Source organism: Verticillium nonalfalfae, assembly GCF_003724135.2.
Source record: "Verticillium nonalfalfae strain VnAa140/NRRL 66861 chromosome Unknown scaffold_101, whole genome shotgun sequence".
Lineage (NCBI taxonomy): Eukaryota > Fungi > Ascomycota > Sordariomycetes > Glomerellales > Plectosphaerellaceae > Verticillium > Verticillium nonalfalfae.
The window spans coordinates 77,589-90,904 of record NW_021167326.1 but is presented as its reverse complement, the minus strand read 5'-3'; the positions used below and the strand labels follow the sequence as shown (position 1 = coordinate 90,904).

Sequence of the window (13,316 nt, the reverse complement as noted above, 5' to 3'; positions counted from 1 at the left end):
CCTAGGTCAAGATGGCCGTTATGGAGAGAGACCAGCCAGTTGAACTGGCTGACCTTCCCGGGAGATCTGCCCTGGTATTGTACGGGTCAGAGACGGGCAACAGTCAAGACATTGCAGAAGAGCTTGGCAAGATGACACAGCGATTGCATTTCAAGACTAAAGTTGATGAACTAAATGTGGTCCAGCTTGTGAGTCTTTTAGACCCTTGTGCCATTGCCAACGTGTTATGAAAAAGACGTTAACCTCGACATCCGTAGAACGAGCTGCTTCGTTATACGCTGGTCATCATAGTCATATCTACGACTGGCCAAGGGGACATGCCACAGAATTGTCTCGCGTTCTGGAAGAGTCTTCTGAGAAGAAAGCTGCCACCGGATTGCCTTAAAAGCGCCAGATTCACCACATTTGGTCTCGGGGATAGCTCTTATCCGAAGTAGTTTCCCCAGCTCCCACTGTCTACTCAACAAATGACTGATGGTATCACAGGTTCAACTGGGCTGCTCGAAAACTACACAAGCGTCTTGAACAGCTGGGTGCCACTGAGTTTTATCCTCGAGGCGAGGGTAACGAACAAGACGATGACGGGTAGGTGCTGCGAACAGACTTCTCAGGCCATAGAGTCTATCTAACGCTGCCCGCAGCATCGACCAGACCTATCTGCCCTGGTCGATCGACTTGCGCACCAAAATACTCGAATACCACCCCCTCCCCTCAGGGCTGAGTCCCATTCCAGATACAGCCCTCCTTCCTCCAAAATACATCATCAAGATCAGCCCTGTAGACACGCTGCGCAACTCCCAAGACACAGCCGCTGAAGGAATTCCTAGATTACAGTCACTTGATAACGTTAATGGGTCATCAGCGGCTGCCACTCCATTGGATGCGGGTGCTGAACAGCTGAACCAACAAGCATTGCAGAATCTTATTCCCACAGTGCCTGGCGGTCTCGTCGTCGAAGTCAACTCAAACACCCGGGTCACGCCAACTGAGCACTGGCAAGATGTCCGAAGACTTTCTTTCGGGATTCGTCATCTACAACCACCGGCACTTCAATTTAATCCTGGCGACTGCCTTAGGCTCTACCCCAGAAATCTACCTCAGGATGTCGAGAAGCTCTTGCACGTGATGCAATGGGGGGCTATTGCGGACAATATTGTGGACTTGGGGACGCTCAATGAACGCCCGACCGGTCTTTATACGGCCAACATCACGACACTACGGCGTCTGCTCACCGAGAACCTGGACATAACCGCAATTCCTCGGCGCAGTTTTCTTGAGGCTATCTCTCACCATTGTACGGATTCAGATCACAAGGAACGGCTCCTGGAATTCACAAAGTCGGAATACATCGACGAGTATTACGACTACGCTACTCGGCCGCGACGCACTATCATCGAGGTTCTCGAGGAGTTCCACTCGGTTCAGTTTCCTCCGGAGTATGTACTTGATGTCTTCCCCATAATCCGCGGCCGTGACTTCAGCATTGCCAGCATCGAGCCGTTAGAACCCGGAAGCGACTCTCCCTACAAGCTCGAGCTCCTCGTCGCCTTGGTGAAGTATCAGACAGTCCTTCGAAAGATCCGCACCGGTCTATGCTCGCGCTACATCAACCTACTCGCTGCAGGAAATGCAGTACTAGCCAGCCACAAGCCATCCCTGACGAGTCTGCATGGCAAATTGCATGCGCGTCGGCCACTCTGCGCCTTCGCAACCGGTACAGGCATTGCACCCATCCATGCCCTCATCCAGGAACGGCTCCGCTACGATGACACCGATTCGCCCACCGGCAGGGCCTTGCTCTTCTTTGGAAACCGCTCCCGCAACAAGGACTTCTTCTTCGCAGATGAATGGGCCGCGATGCCATCTTCCAAGCTCGAGGTCCATACGGCGTTCTCGCGAGACCAAAAGGAGAAGATATATATACAAGATGTCATCCGGCAGCAGGCGCAGGCCGTCGCAGACATGGCCCGGGAGAATGTCATCTTTATCGTCTGCGGCGGCAGTAGTAAGATGGCCACGGCGTGTCGGGCCGCGGTTGTGGAGTGCCTGCGCGTCGGTGGCCTCTGCGAGACCGAGACAGAGGCGGAGGAGATACTGGGGAGGTTAACCTGGTGGCAGGAGATCTGGTGAGCTTGTATTTTGTTTGGCTCAACCTCCTCCTTTACCTCCATGGTACATCTTGACGGGGGGTTCGTCTCACCGCAGCGACGGTAAATAATGGCCAATTTCACGATTTGTCATTGCTGTTACATCGCTATTCCATTCGTATGTAAAGCTCCGAGCACTTGACTGGTCAAGCAAGGCATGTTGTTCATCAAACTCTTGATGGCACTATTTGACTTGTTCTTCCAAATATCTGGCTAACAGGCGACAATGCCGCATGTGGTTTTTCCTTGAGAAAATTCTTGTTTGTCCGAGCGACTAGATTGCTGCATAAACTCCAAGACCGATGCCCCCCGCCCCGTGACACGGTTCAATACCCAAAACGCCCGATCCATGTATGATTCTATGATTCCCGTGTACCATGCGACCTCTCCTCCTCCCAGCTATATCGCCTTTCCGCCATTTGCGGAACATGCACCATCTCCAAATCGGCGTCGATACGTTGATGCTCCGGCAGCGTTCCCGAGCCGCCACGGTTCGCCTGCTGCTGCTGCTCGCAGCTCTCACTGCGGTTGCTGCTCACCGCCGTGTTGCCCGGCGACCAGTTGCTGCCCGGCGTAGAAGACCTCGGCACGTCGAGGCCGCGAAGGCGCGGGTCGGGACTGTAGCCTGGCAAGGTGACGTTGCCCGGCAGAGGGCCGAGGCAGACGACCTTGGAGGGGTCGATCGGAGCTCTCTGGAAGCCGAAGGACGGGGGCGGCGGAGCCAGGCCCGGCTGCGGCGAACGAGCCTCCGCTGGGGACGAATCGGCGCGGATGAGTGCTGGGCGGTCAAAGCCCTGGCTGGTCGGCGAGACGGGGTTGGTTGTGCTGCTGCGGCACGTGTGGCACGTGTTGTTGTCGCCCTGCGAGGAGAGGGCGGGTGTTGAGGATGCCATTGGCGAGGGCAGGCTCGGTGTGCCGTTGCTCCAGGGACCGCGATTGCTCAGGGGAGAGGGCAGGCTTCCGGGCAACGTGTTGCTGTTGCTGTCTGTCGGTGACGAGACGGGCGATCGTTCTGTCGTCGTCACGTAGGTTAGGGGAATGTTCAGTTCCGGCTTCTCAGGCGTGGGTTCCGCGCCATTCACGGGGGGGCTGTATGCAGGTACGGGGCCTTGCAGCTGCAGATCCATCTTCTTCCGCGCTGCTTCGTAGGCCGTCATCTGCTGCGACCCATTCGTTCCGTACTCGGTGTCCCCGTTCAGGGAATGATCATCCTCTGCGGCGTCCAGTTCCATGGGACCCAGAGGCGCAGGCATCTCATAGACGGCGTGGTGGGCGTCGGCGCCAACCTCGGTTGGCTGCGTGGTGTTGCCCGACACCTCGTGCGTCACGGGCTGGTGCGGCGGCCGGCCACGCCCAAAAATCCGCGAGAAGATACGCGCCACAGGTGTACTGGGCTCATCTGTGCCCACGGACGAGCTGGCGTCCTTCTCACTGCTGGCAGTTGCGGCGTTCATTCTCCTGCGCCGTCTGCAGCACCACCACACTGCAAGCACAGCAACAAGGCATGCACCAATCACGCCGACCACGATGCCGACAATCTGTGCCGTCGTCAGGCCCTTGCGCGAGCTCGGCTGTGGTGCCGGCGGCGGATAAGGGCTGTTCTCTGGCTGATTGATCTGGGCAATCTTGGCGTCGGCAATGGGATCCTCTGGGAACTTAGCCTGATAGATAGAAAAGACGTCACTGTCATATCTGGTGACCATGTAGGCCTCTTGCATGAAGGCACGACCGATGATGAATGTGTCAGTGGTGTTGTCCGTTCTCCGTAGGGGAAAGTAGGGTATTGATGGGTCGCCGTAGTTGATTTTGTCCATGAACGGGTAACGAAGGACTTGTGCAAAGGCGGCGGCTGTGATGGTGATGTTGACAACTCCTGGGGTGTCGAGCGGATGGCCAAAGTCGTCGGTGTTATCGAAACTAGAGAGGGAAAAGGTGAAGGAGTAGGCCCAGCCAGACGAGAACGTGTTGAATTGGTCGTCGGTAAAGGTGTAAAGCTCGAGGGTGTCGTTGTATGTCAGATTGAACGCATCTGCGAATTCGTCGCAGACCTGAGCAGGGAGCCACAGGAATGGCGTAGAACTGTCGATCAAGGCAGTGAAGGATGTTGACATGTTGGACAGAATCCGGGGCCCCGATCCCTCCCAGTTGCCTGGTCTTGTATCGTCTTCAGGCACAGTGACTGATATGCCACGTACCAACGTGACAGGCGTGGTGCCACTCTGGCCCAGGACAAACTCCGTGTTGTGAGTGGTAAAGCGGCTCTCGTCATAACCTCCGACTGTCAGAGAACACGGCACGCCGCTGCTCCCCACTGCGAAAATGTCAGCTTCAGCTCGCATGCATCCCGCCGGCCCGTTTTCAGCTTACTGTAAGATGCGCCAGCTGTGTAGCCGTAGCTGTAGCTGGGGACCAGTCCGTACTCCTTGACTGCCTGGGTTAAGGGTGACTCGGCAACCTGGTCACCGAATCTGCCTTGATTGATGCCTAGGCCAATGTAGCCGGTGTAATAGTCGGTCGTGTTGATGGCGGCAACAATTGTGCGGTCCATGAGCATTCTGTCTCCGTTCAATGTCTTGCCGACGACAGTGTCCAAGCCATAGTCACCATTGCCTTCATTTTGCAGGTAGTCCAGCCCCAGCTGCCAACCACCGAGGGCATCCCACGACGACGAACCAGCCGGGTCAAAGACGTTTCCTCTGGCATTTGCGCAAAGAGGCTCCCCTGATCAGGCGTCAGTTCACACACATGACTGTCGATGAGACGGTGACGAGAGGAGGGGATTTCATTACGGTTATAGCAGCCACCTGACTGGACAACCCAAAACTCAGACAGTGAGGTGCTCACCAGTACGTTGACTGATTCTCCAGGGTTTCCGACTTGGAAGCTCAACGTGGACCAGTTGCCATCGATGCCATACCTGAAGCCCGAGGTTAGCGGCGCCAATAGCTGATGTGTCGGGTCGATTGTACTGACCACTCGGACGATGGTGTCAACGCGAGGGCGGAGGGACCTGCAGCTGACGTCGCTATGGCATGTAGGACAACGAGGACGGGAACGTGATATCGCAACATCCTGTCGGGGGCCGTCCGGCGCGACTTTGGGGATGGCAAGGGTCAATTGGTAGCCGCTCTGTTCGACGCATGAGGCTCTCGGTGTGAGTTGCTGTCAGACTCGGGGCTTTTGCGATGTCCTCTTCTTGAGCTACTGAGAAGCCTTCATCTCAAGTATGATACCGGCGGCTACGACCATGATCCCTTGCGCAGGAGATATCGGAATGGCGTAGTCTGACGGGGGGGTGGTTTCGATGGGACACAGATTAGGGGAATTGGGTTAAGAGAAGAGGGAAGCTTCAGGTAAGGACCTGTACAGTGGAAGACAGGGTAACGTAATCGGAGCGATCCAAGGGGAATCGAGTCACCAGACTGCCCAGTCCAAGGCGCGCTCTAGGGGCAGTGGTAAGAGCTTAGCTTAGGTCCAGCACCTGGGTCGGTAGAATGCGGCGTCCCCCAAGGCAAGACAAGCTAACCTGCCAGGCTACAGGGCCACCTTGGCAAGACAGATAGAGGCTAGCCCGTTGACCTTCAATCAGCTGGGATCGCCGGTCTGGTCAATAGCCCCCCCTGCTGTATGCTGCTACAGTCTTCCCCCCCCCTCCGCTCCCCTCCCCTGAAGGGGGCCCTCCTCATCTTCCACTGGCCCCGTCGTCTCCTCCCTCCAGCTCCATCGATCCCGACATCCACAGTCACGGACGGAGCGTGAAAGTGGAAGGGTGGGATCCAGAGCCCCCCCCCCCCCCTTCCCCGTCCGTCCCCTGACTGGTTGGATACACGAAAAATCCCGGGTTTCGAGGTTGCCAGGTGCCAGGTGCTAGGCAGGGATACATGTCTACACGTACATGGTATGCCCACGCGGAGGTCCCTGTCCATCGCGAGGTGAGATTTTGCCTCATTCGCCTTGCCATTTAAACTTCAAAGTCCTTGCGAGTCTGCTAGGGCCATGGGCTCTGCTGTCTCCTATCACGACTGACCGACGACCCGGCTACGACGTTGCAGGGGTCACAATAAGGGGGGGCGGAGTGGGAGGTCTGATCAGGACTGGGTTTGTTGTGGAATGAAGAGTGCATCTGGGCTGTTCGCAGGGTCATCGGAGAGAGAGAGAGAGAGAGAGAGAGGGCCAGACGCGCTGGACTGTTGCTGCTGCTGCCGCTTGCGGCGTCGATGAAGCCACGTTCCCGAGGACGTCGCCGTTCGTGTCTGTCCGTCTTCTGTCTGGCCACTGGGCCTCTCAGGGTCCAAGACGTCTTGGTCTTGGCAGTCGGCGATGGGAGAGAGACAAGTGGGCTGAGTCGACGTCAGCGTGGCAGCTGGGCCGTTTACTGGTGGTGCGATCAGAGACGAAGCAGGGCGCCGCTCGGGAGGAGTTGCTCGCTTTGTGATGCCCCACAGAGATCGGATCTTGGGCTAAGCGGGCCTGTCGAAGGAGTTGCGACGGTCTCGCGGGCGCGCAAGCTGGTGAGACACTGAATAGACTTTGATCGACCCTGTTCTGTTAGCCGTGGCATGAGAAAATTGCCGAAGCGTGTTCAAAGCAAAAGCAGCGGCTCGGGGTCTTCGAGCGTCAGGGTTGAAGGAAGGGAAGGACCGAGGACCAGACAAGGTTATTTGTGAAAGACGCTATGCATGGGAACTTGTCTGGAGCTGGGGGCCGAGGCATGTTACGCGCAGCTTCCTTCTTCGGTGGTTTGTGTGTCATGACCATGTTGCTTCGACGATTCGATCCGGTCGCCTGTATGGTGGCCATGTTACTTTGACCACCTGATCCGGCCGCCGGTAGGCCCAAGATGCAAACACCACGACGCTCGCCAGTTGCAAAGACGACAGGGCGCCGAGGGACTGGCGGCGCACACCAACGAGGCAGGCAGCCATTTGCAGAAAGGCTCCGGAAAGGGGACCATCCAGATCTAGGTCATTCGACAGCTCAAGCGTGGTTGATGACTCCAGGTAATGTCGCAGACGGCCATGCCAAGAAATCTTCAGCAAAGTCTGGTGGTGGTCTGGCCCTGGCGACATTGATTGTTGTAATTTTGTGGAGAAGGGGAGGGGGCCTTGTCTTTTGCTTGGATCATGGTCCTCTGCAGGCCTTGGGCAAGAGGTGCGTGGCAACTCGATCCAGAGTGCCGGGTTCGGCGCGGTCAGTGGTCTGCTTGGTTTGCTTGGTTTGCTTGGTTTGCATGGCCCGTCACACTCCATGTCTTACTTGAGGCGGGCCATGATTGGGACGCGATGCGACTCGCGTGAGTAGCGAGGCGGAGGCCCTCGAGGCTAGGTGCTAGGTGCTAGGTGAGGTGCTCGGTGCACAGGCTTTCCCGTTTGATCCAGAGCCGCCCAACGTAGCCTTCCTCGCCTTGGACAACTCCCTGCGGTAAGGTAGCTTGGGTAGGTAGGTAGGTACCTGGGTGGTTAGGGAGGCAACAGCCAAGGAGACGGCCTCATGCATCTATCCGGGTGCCCCCGCTTCCACCTTCGCTAGTGAGCGCCGCAGGCCAAAGAACCTGCCTGTTCTGCCTCAAGCTCCCTTCACTTCCCGCATGGGATCAATCAACCGTCGGTCGGGCCACTCCACAACAAAGTCCCTGCTGGTTGATGGGTTGATGAGCAGCAGCAGCACTAACCTTCTCTCCCCCCTTGCTCCCCTGGCAATACTCATGATGGATGAACATCTTATCTCCTCCCTGTCGGTTCACAGACAGACAGACTTGCTTCTCATGCAGAGGTGGCAAGCAAGCCTGCAACGATAGAACGCCTCAATATCGGCTAACTCTTCTAGAACGCCTTCTGCTCCATGGTCGCGCGTCTGGACCTTCATGTACACGTCCCGATGCACCTCTCATCTTGTCCTCATCTCCAGTCTGCTCCCAGATGGGGCAAGCCTGATTGAGGGTGGTACCAGCGCCGCCTCGACTGCACGGATAGGCCTGACTCGATCCGCCCCGACGCGTCACTTTATTACCCCATGGCAAGGCGCGCCCCAAAGCAAAGCCAGGCTCGACAGACGCCAGTGGGCAGACCAGAGAAGAGCACCAGAGACGAGCATTCTGACTTTGTTGCAACGCAACGGCGTCGCCATGGCGCCGCCCGCGGAGAGATCGAATCCTTCCATCGACCACCCGAGCATTGACTGCCGTTGACCCCCATCAACTCCCCATGCATATCATCCTGCCGCCAAGGCGTGCCTGCCATCCGCGTTTTCCATGGAGCCCCTCTGTCCGTCCCAGCCTTGTTCGACCACGGCCTGGTTTTCTCCTCTTCGCCGTGGCAAAAAAGGAGGTCAGGCAAGAAAATCGTGCCCGGCCGCTCGAGCATGACAGGATCGCCATGAATAAAACTGACCGAACCCGATTTGCAATGTGCTGGCCAACGTCACGCCTAGGACGGCTATGCCCCCCCTTCCCTCAGACAGATAGATCATGGGCCCCCGGCGGCATTGGGTTGAGCATATTCTACGCCGCCCCTGAGCAGGCCACGCCGCCCATCTTTCTCCTGCTCTGATCTGTTCCCGACCTTCATCATAGTCGTACGGTATTACAGGGCGCCATGCAAATTAGCACGACAAATGGGTACGCGGCTGCGCTAGGTTGTGGCCCGGCCGTTGTCCCTGCCATGTCGCCGAGCTCCCCACGGTCGTCATCTCAATGGAACCCGCCTGCAACTTGTCATTGGGGGCCAAAGCCCCGAAGTGCACAGTAATAAGCACCCCGGACCAGTTCGGCGGCGGAGCTAGGTACAGATCAGGCGTCCCCCTGTGCTGGTCATGCCTGGACTGGTGCTGGTCAGCATCTGACTTTTAGGGGGGGCTGCGGATCTGCCGACGATGGACACCCATGTGCCCCGGCTGCGCTGGCGCCGCTGCTAGTGTGCACCCCCCCCTGGCCCCTCACCCTGGCCTCCGAGTTTACCTTGGTCGAATGCCCACGCGCTCCCGGATTTCAAGTCGGCACCTCGTCGCCTGTGCACCCTATCCTCACTGACTGGCTTCAGACACTTGAGGACAGCTCGCCGAGGAGGAAAGCGACCTGACGCAATAGTCCACGCGGCGCGCCTTCTGCTTCTCTCAATCGCTACCTGAAGTATCGATTGTCGCCGTGGCAGCTTCGTTCGCCTGCCATACACTCATTTCATCTTTTCAGCTTGGCTGCGGCGGCGCGTGAATCTGACTGCCATTCGAACCTCCGAACCATATTGACACGACTTGCTTCTACCCAACTGGTCGACACATCGATTCCAGGTCTTCTTTTGACGCCGTTTGCCTGTCCCTTTCGAGCCGACGACAGTGACGGCAGCCGGTCAGCATGAGGCTCGCTGCCGCGGTGCTGCTCTTCCTGCCACTGGCTGTATTGCCAGGTCCTGCCTCGGCGACGAGAGCTGGTAAGATTCCTCCCTGAGAACCCTCTCTCAACCTCCCACTAAGAAAACTCTCAGCCGATCCAGTGGCATTGGTGCGGCGTGGCTTCCATGGGTGGAATGCGACGACAACATCAGTCGCTTCAAATCCTACGCCAGCTCAGATAGACACTGGCTCGAGCAAAGTTGCTACTTCACATGTACCGTTGGGCCTCATTTCGTCACAGGCCGCAAGTTCCTTCGTCACCGAGGCGAAGTCGGCTCACGATAGTTCGTCCACGCAATCTCATGGCTCTGTGGGTCAACCGGAGGACCCGGTGTCGCCTGCCCAGATTCGCACTCTTGCGATGCCTCCCGAGCAATCACACGATGCTCTTACGAAACCGTTGCCACCTGGACAGCCGTACCCGCGTCCGCTGTCGAGCTTTCGACCCAAGTACTTGAACACAACTACGAGACTCGAGCAATCTGCGCCATCGCCCACCGTCGATAACTCAGCAGATGGCTCTTTCAAGATTGCCATCACCTCGGCGCCTTTCTCTGCTGGTCCTCTCTCGCTCGCCCCAGAACCCTCCGGATCCTCAGAACAGTCAGCCTCGCCTAGACGCCGTCCCCGGCCCCCGGTCTATCCGCCACTCAACCTGACTAGTACGACAACGAACCTGGTGAATAGCAGCGATGGGCAGTCTTCCACTGAGACAGCAGATGACTGTTCCACGCCTGCCAGTGGTTCCAAACCGACGACGTACCTCATCGTCTTTACAGCAACGACAACGTTCTTCGGCGACCCCGCCGACTATGTGCCTGCCTTCCCTCCCATCGAAACGCCTGTTGCATGCGTATCACCAACGCAGACGCCGCTTCACCCTGATGAGGTAGGGGAACCCGGTTTCGGGGAAGAAGCCCCCGGTTTTGGGGAAAACGAAAACGAAGAGCCAATGCTTACAACGTTTTGCTTCACCTCTCTGGATTGGGTAGCCTGTGCGACCGACATTGTCCATCCTCCTGGGGCCGTTTCCGTTCCAGGCCACAAGGAGCCTGGTACTGTCACTTTCATCACCACGGACAAGAATCCCGCCGTTGTGTTTAGCCCGATGACCACGCCCAACTATGGAAAAGACACGAAGAATCCGCATGCCGCAGACCATCACCCTGCCGATGGTACAAGGCCCCAGAGACCTCACCCGGCTAATCCAGACGGACCGAAAGATCTCCCTCACATTGACAAGCAGCCTGCTGCTATCACTTTCCCAGTCACCTTGGAGCCAACAAGAGTGATCATAGGCGACCAGACCATCTCTTTACTGCCTACTCAGACAACGACAGTGACAGTGAGCGGCGAACCCTTCGAGATCAACCCTACTCAAGTTATCGGGGGCGGCAGCACTATCGAAAGGCCGTGGAACGGGGGAGACGGCAGTGGGTTCTGGATCGGCCCAGGCGGGAACGCCGGTTCTGAGGCAGTTCGAAGTGGTGGGCCGCCCGGGAACACCGGAGGCCACGGACCAGTCGGTGGGCCATTGCCTCCTGCGACTACGACCGTTGGTAATGTCCCTGTCGTAGTCGGGCCGCCAGGCTCCACGCCTGTGGTGATTATCGGCGAGATGACTATCTCCGTTCCGCCCCGCGGGACGACAGTGACTGCTGTGGTTCAAGGTACGACGGTCACGGTCGACCAGACTGCGATTCGTTTCCCGAGTGCAACGGTCCCCATTCATGCAGCGACTGCGCAGGCTGTTGAAACGGAGCATGTGGTTGTCGGCGGCCAGATGATCACTGCCATAGGCTCGACGGTGGTGGTCATCCATGAGACAACCATCACCTATGGGCCGGGGATAGCAGTTCGAACGGAAGAAGTTGATGGTGGGACTGTCACCATAGGGCCTAATGGCGTCGTGGTCGACGAGCAGACGATCGGCGGCCCCAACGCTGGACCGAAGCAGACGGCCTACGAGATCGTCGGCGGTGTGACCATTACACAAGTCGGCGCTTCGATCGTGGTGATCGAAGACTCGACGTGGACCATTGGACCCAATGCCCACACTACCTACACGACGGAGATCAGGGGCGAGACGATCATCATCTCTCCCGAGGGCGTCACGGTCGAATCGCTGAGCTTCACCTATCCATTTGGGCCGACGGTCGTCACATCGATCAAAGCTACTCCAACCGCGACGCTCACGGACCCCTCAGCCTCGCAGACACAGAGAAGCACGGACAACGGGGCTTCAGACGGTGGGACTGCTAATGGCGACGATGATGATGAGGGTGGTGGACTAGGTTCGCATGAGGCGCTCGGCGGAGCGTTGTACAACTTGATATTTTGCATGCTGTTTGGCGTTTGGATCATCTTAGGGTACGTGCTCTGAGGCCCAGGCATGTATAGACATGGCGAAAGTGTTTTTTCTTTTTCTTTTTGGGGGGGGGGTTTTGGTATTCGGGGGCATCGGAGCCCTCGGCCACAACGGCCTGGAAAAGCTCACCGGCGAGATGAGAGGGGCTTTGGCTGGACTCTGCCAGCTGAATTACGACTAATGACTCGAGGTATTCAAAATGGGAGGGCGTTGGCTGCGCAAGGCGGCGCCCATAATGTACGAGAAGCAACACGGGCACGGCTGTCATCTGCTGTATGCGCTCAGCAGATGAGGAGGTGCAACAAAGACAACATGGAAACCATGAAGGCGGCTCAAGCTGCGCACTTAACATAATAATGTAACATCTACCCCAATCGATGCGGTCATCATGAGCCTGTTTCTGTCTTGTCGATGATGAATGGTCCATATAGAAAACCCCTTTATGCGTCCCGGGGTTTGCCTCTTTGCCATATTTTGCCATATCGTCACTGACGACCTCTTTCCCATGACAATCCCCCTAAGGCTATATTTGTTTGCCTGTGTCCTTGGTTGGGTGATGAAGATTTGTTGACAATCCTCTACGCAGCCATCTCTGCTTCGGTGCTCTACCAACCATGCCGATGGAGAACAACCACCTTTAGCAGGAGCGCCATCACGAACGGGCTGCTGACAAGGGCTGCGCAAGCTCATGGGATTTCATCCGCGTCATCAAAGGTCCACCTGTATGTAGCTCGTATTATACCTCTACCTATCCCACACTGTCGGCGTCTCCATCGACGGGATGCCAACGCGCGGGTCAACGATAGGAGAAGGGGGGCGGGGGCAGGGTTCGACACAGTTGACAGCGCACATGAGTGCTGATCCGTCATGTTCGAATAGCGGTGAGCGCGCCCTCGTTGAGACCAGCAACAGCCTCCTGCACTGGGAGTCTCAAGCCACAATCCATGCCTCTGGAAGGGTTAGGGGGGGGGGGGGGGCCCATGCGCATACGGGAAGGGCTGTCCAGGCAAAATACACTTAGTGAACTAGGCGTTGGCTTGAAGGGGAAGGGGGAAAAAGGCACCGCGGCGTGGAGAGCGCCACCGAGAACTACCGGGCGCCATGCTTTGACCTCTTCGCGGCGTCCCGGGAGCGTGACGTCGATCTCCTGTCCACAGCGCAGCCTACCACCGCCCCGCCCGTATTTTGAGGTGTGCAGTAGCGGTAGGGCCCGTTGGCTACCGAGCCGGTATTATGCGTGGTTGCTACATCTCGTATTTTGAAACACGGGCGCTGGGGAAGAGGGGGGGGGGATGCCTCTGGTGGTATGCAGGATTTGTGTGCCTTCTTGGCCTGGCTGATGGCGAAGGCGAGATGTGGTGACGAGTTTGCGATTGCGATTGTCTGGCTTTCGTCAGTCACAGCACAAGGACGAG

General features: G+C 57.4%; 3 protein-coding genes across 3 annotated transcripts; 2 read left to right on the top strand and 1 right to left on the bottom strand.

The window, feature by feature from the left end:
• Positions 1–11: 11 nt before the first annotated feature.
• NDOR1 (NADPH-dependent diflavin oxidoreductase 1) lies at positions 12–2,130 on the top strand (the record flags this gene model as incomplete). The annotated part of the gene is made up of 3 exons (XM_028634640.1): positions 12–188; positions 438–585; positions 716–2,130. 3 exons carry the CDS (start codon positions 12–14, stop codon positions 2,128–2,130), a joined length of 1,740 nt encoding a protein of 579 aa, XP_028492697.1.
• A 376-nt stretch (positions 2,131–2,506) lies between these two features.
• D7B24_000381 (uncharacterized protein) lies at positions 2,507–5,218 on the bottom strand (the record flags this gene model as incomplete). Its single annotated transcript, XM_028634639.1, has 4 exons — positions 2,507–4,458; positions 4,515–4,868; positions 4,937–5,064; positions 5,121–5,218. The coding sequence occupies 4 exons, from the start codon at positions 5,216–5,218 to the stop codon at positions 2,507–2,509; spliced, it is 2,532 nt and encodes an 843-aa protein (XP_028492696.1).
• Positions 5,219–9,495: 4,277 nt separating this feature from the next.
• D7B24_000380 (uncharacterized protein) lies at positions 9,496–12,137 on the top strand (the record flags this gene model as incomplete). The annotated part of the gene is made up of 3 exons (XM_028634638.1): positions 9,496–9,571; positions 9,635–11,903; positions 12,092–12,137. The coding sequence occupies 3 exons, from the start codon at positions 9,496–9,498 to the stop codon at positions 12,135–12,137; spliced, it is 2,391 nt and encodes a 796-aa protein (XP_028492695.1).
• Positions 12,138–13,316: the final 1,179 nt, after the last annotated feature.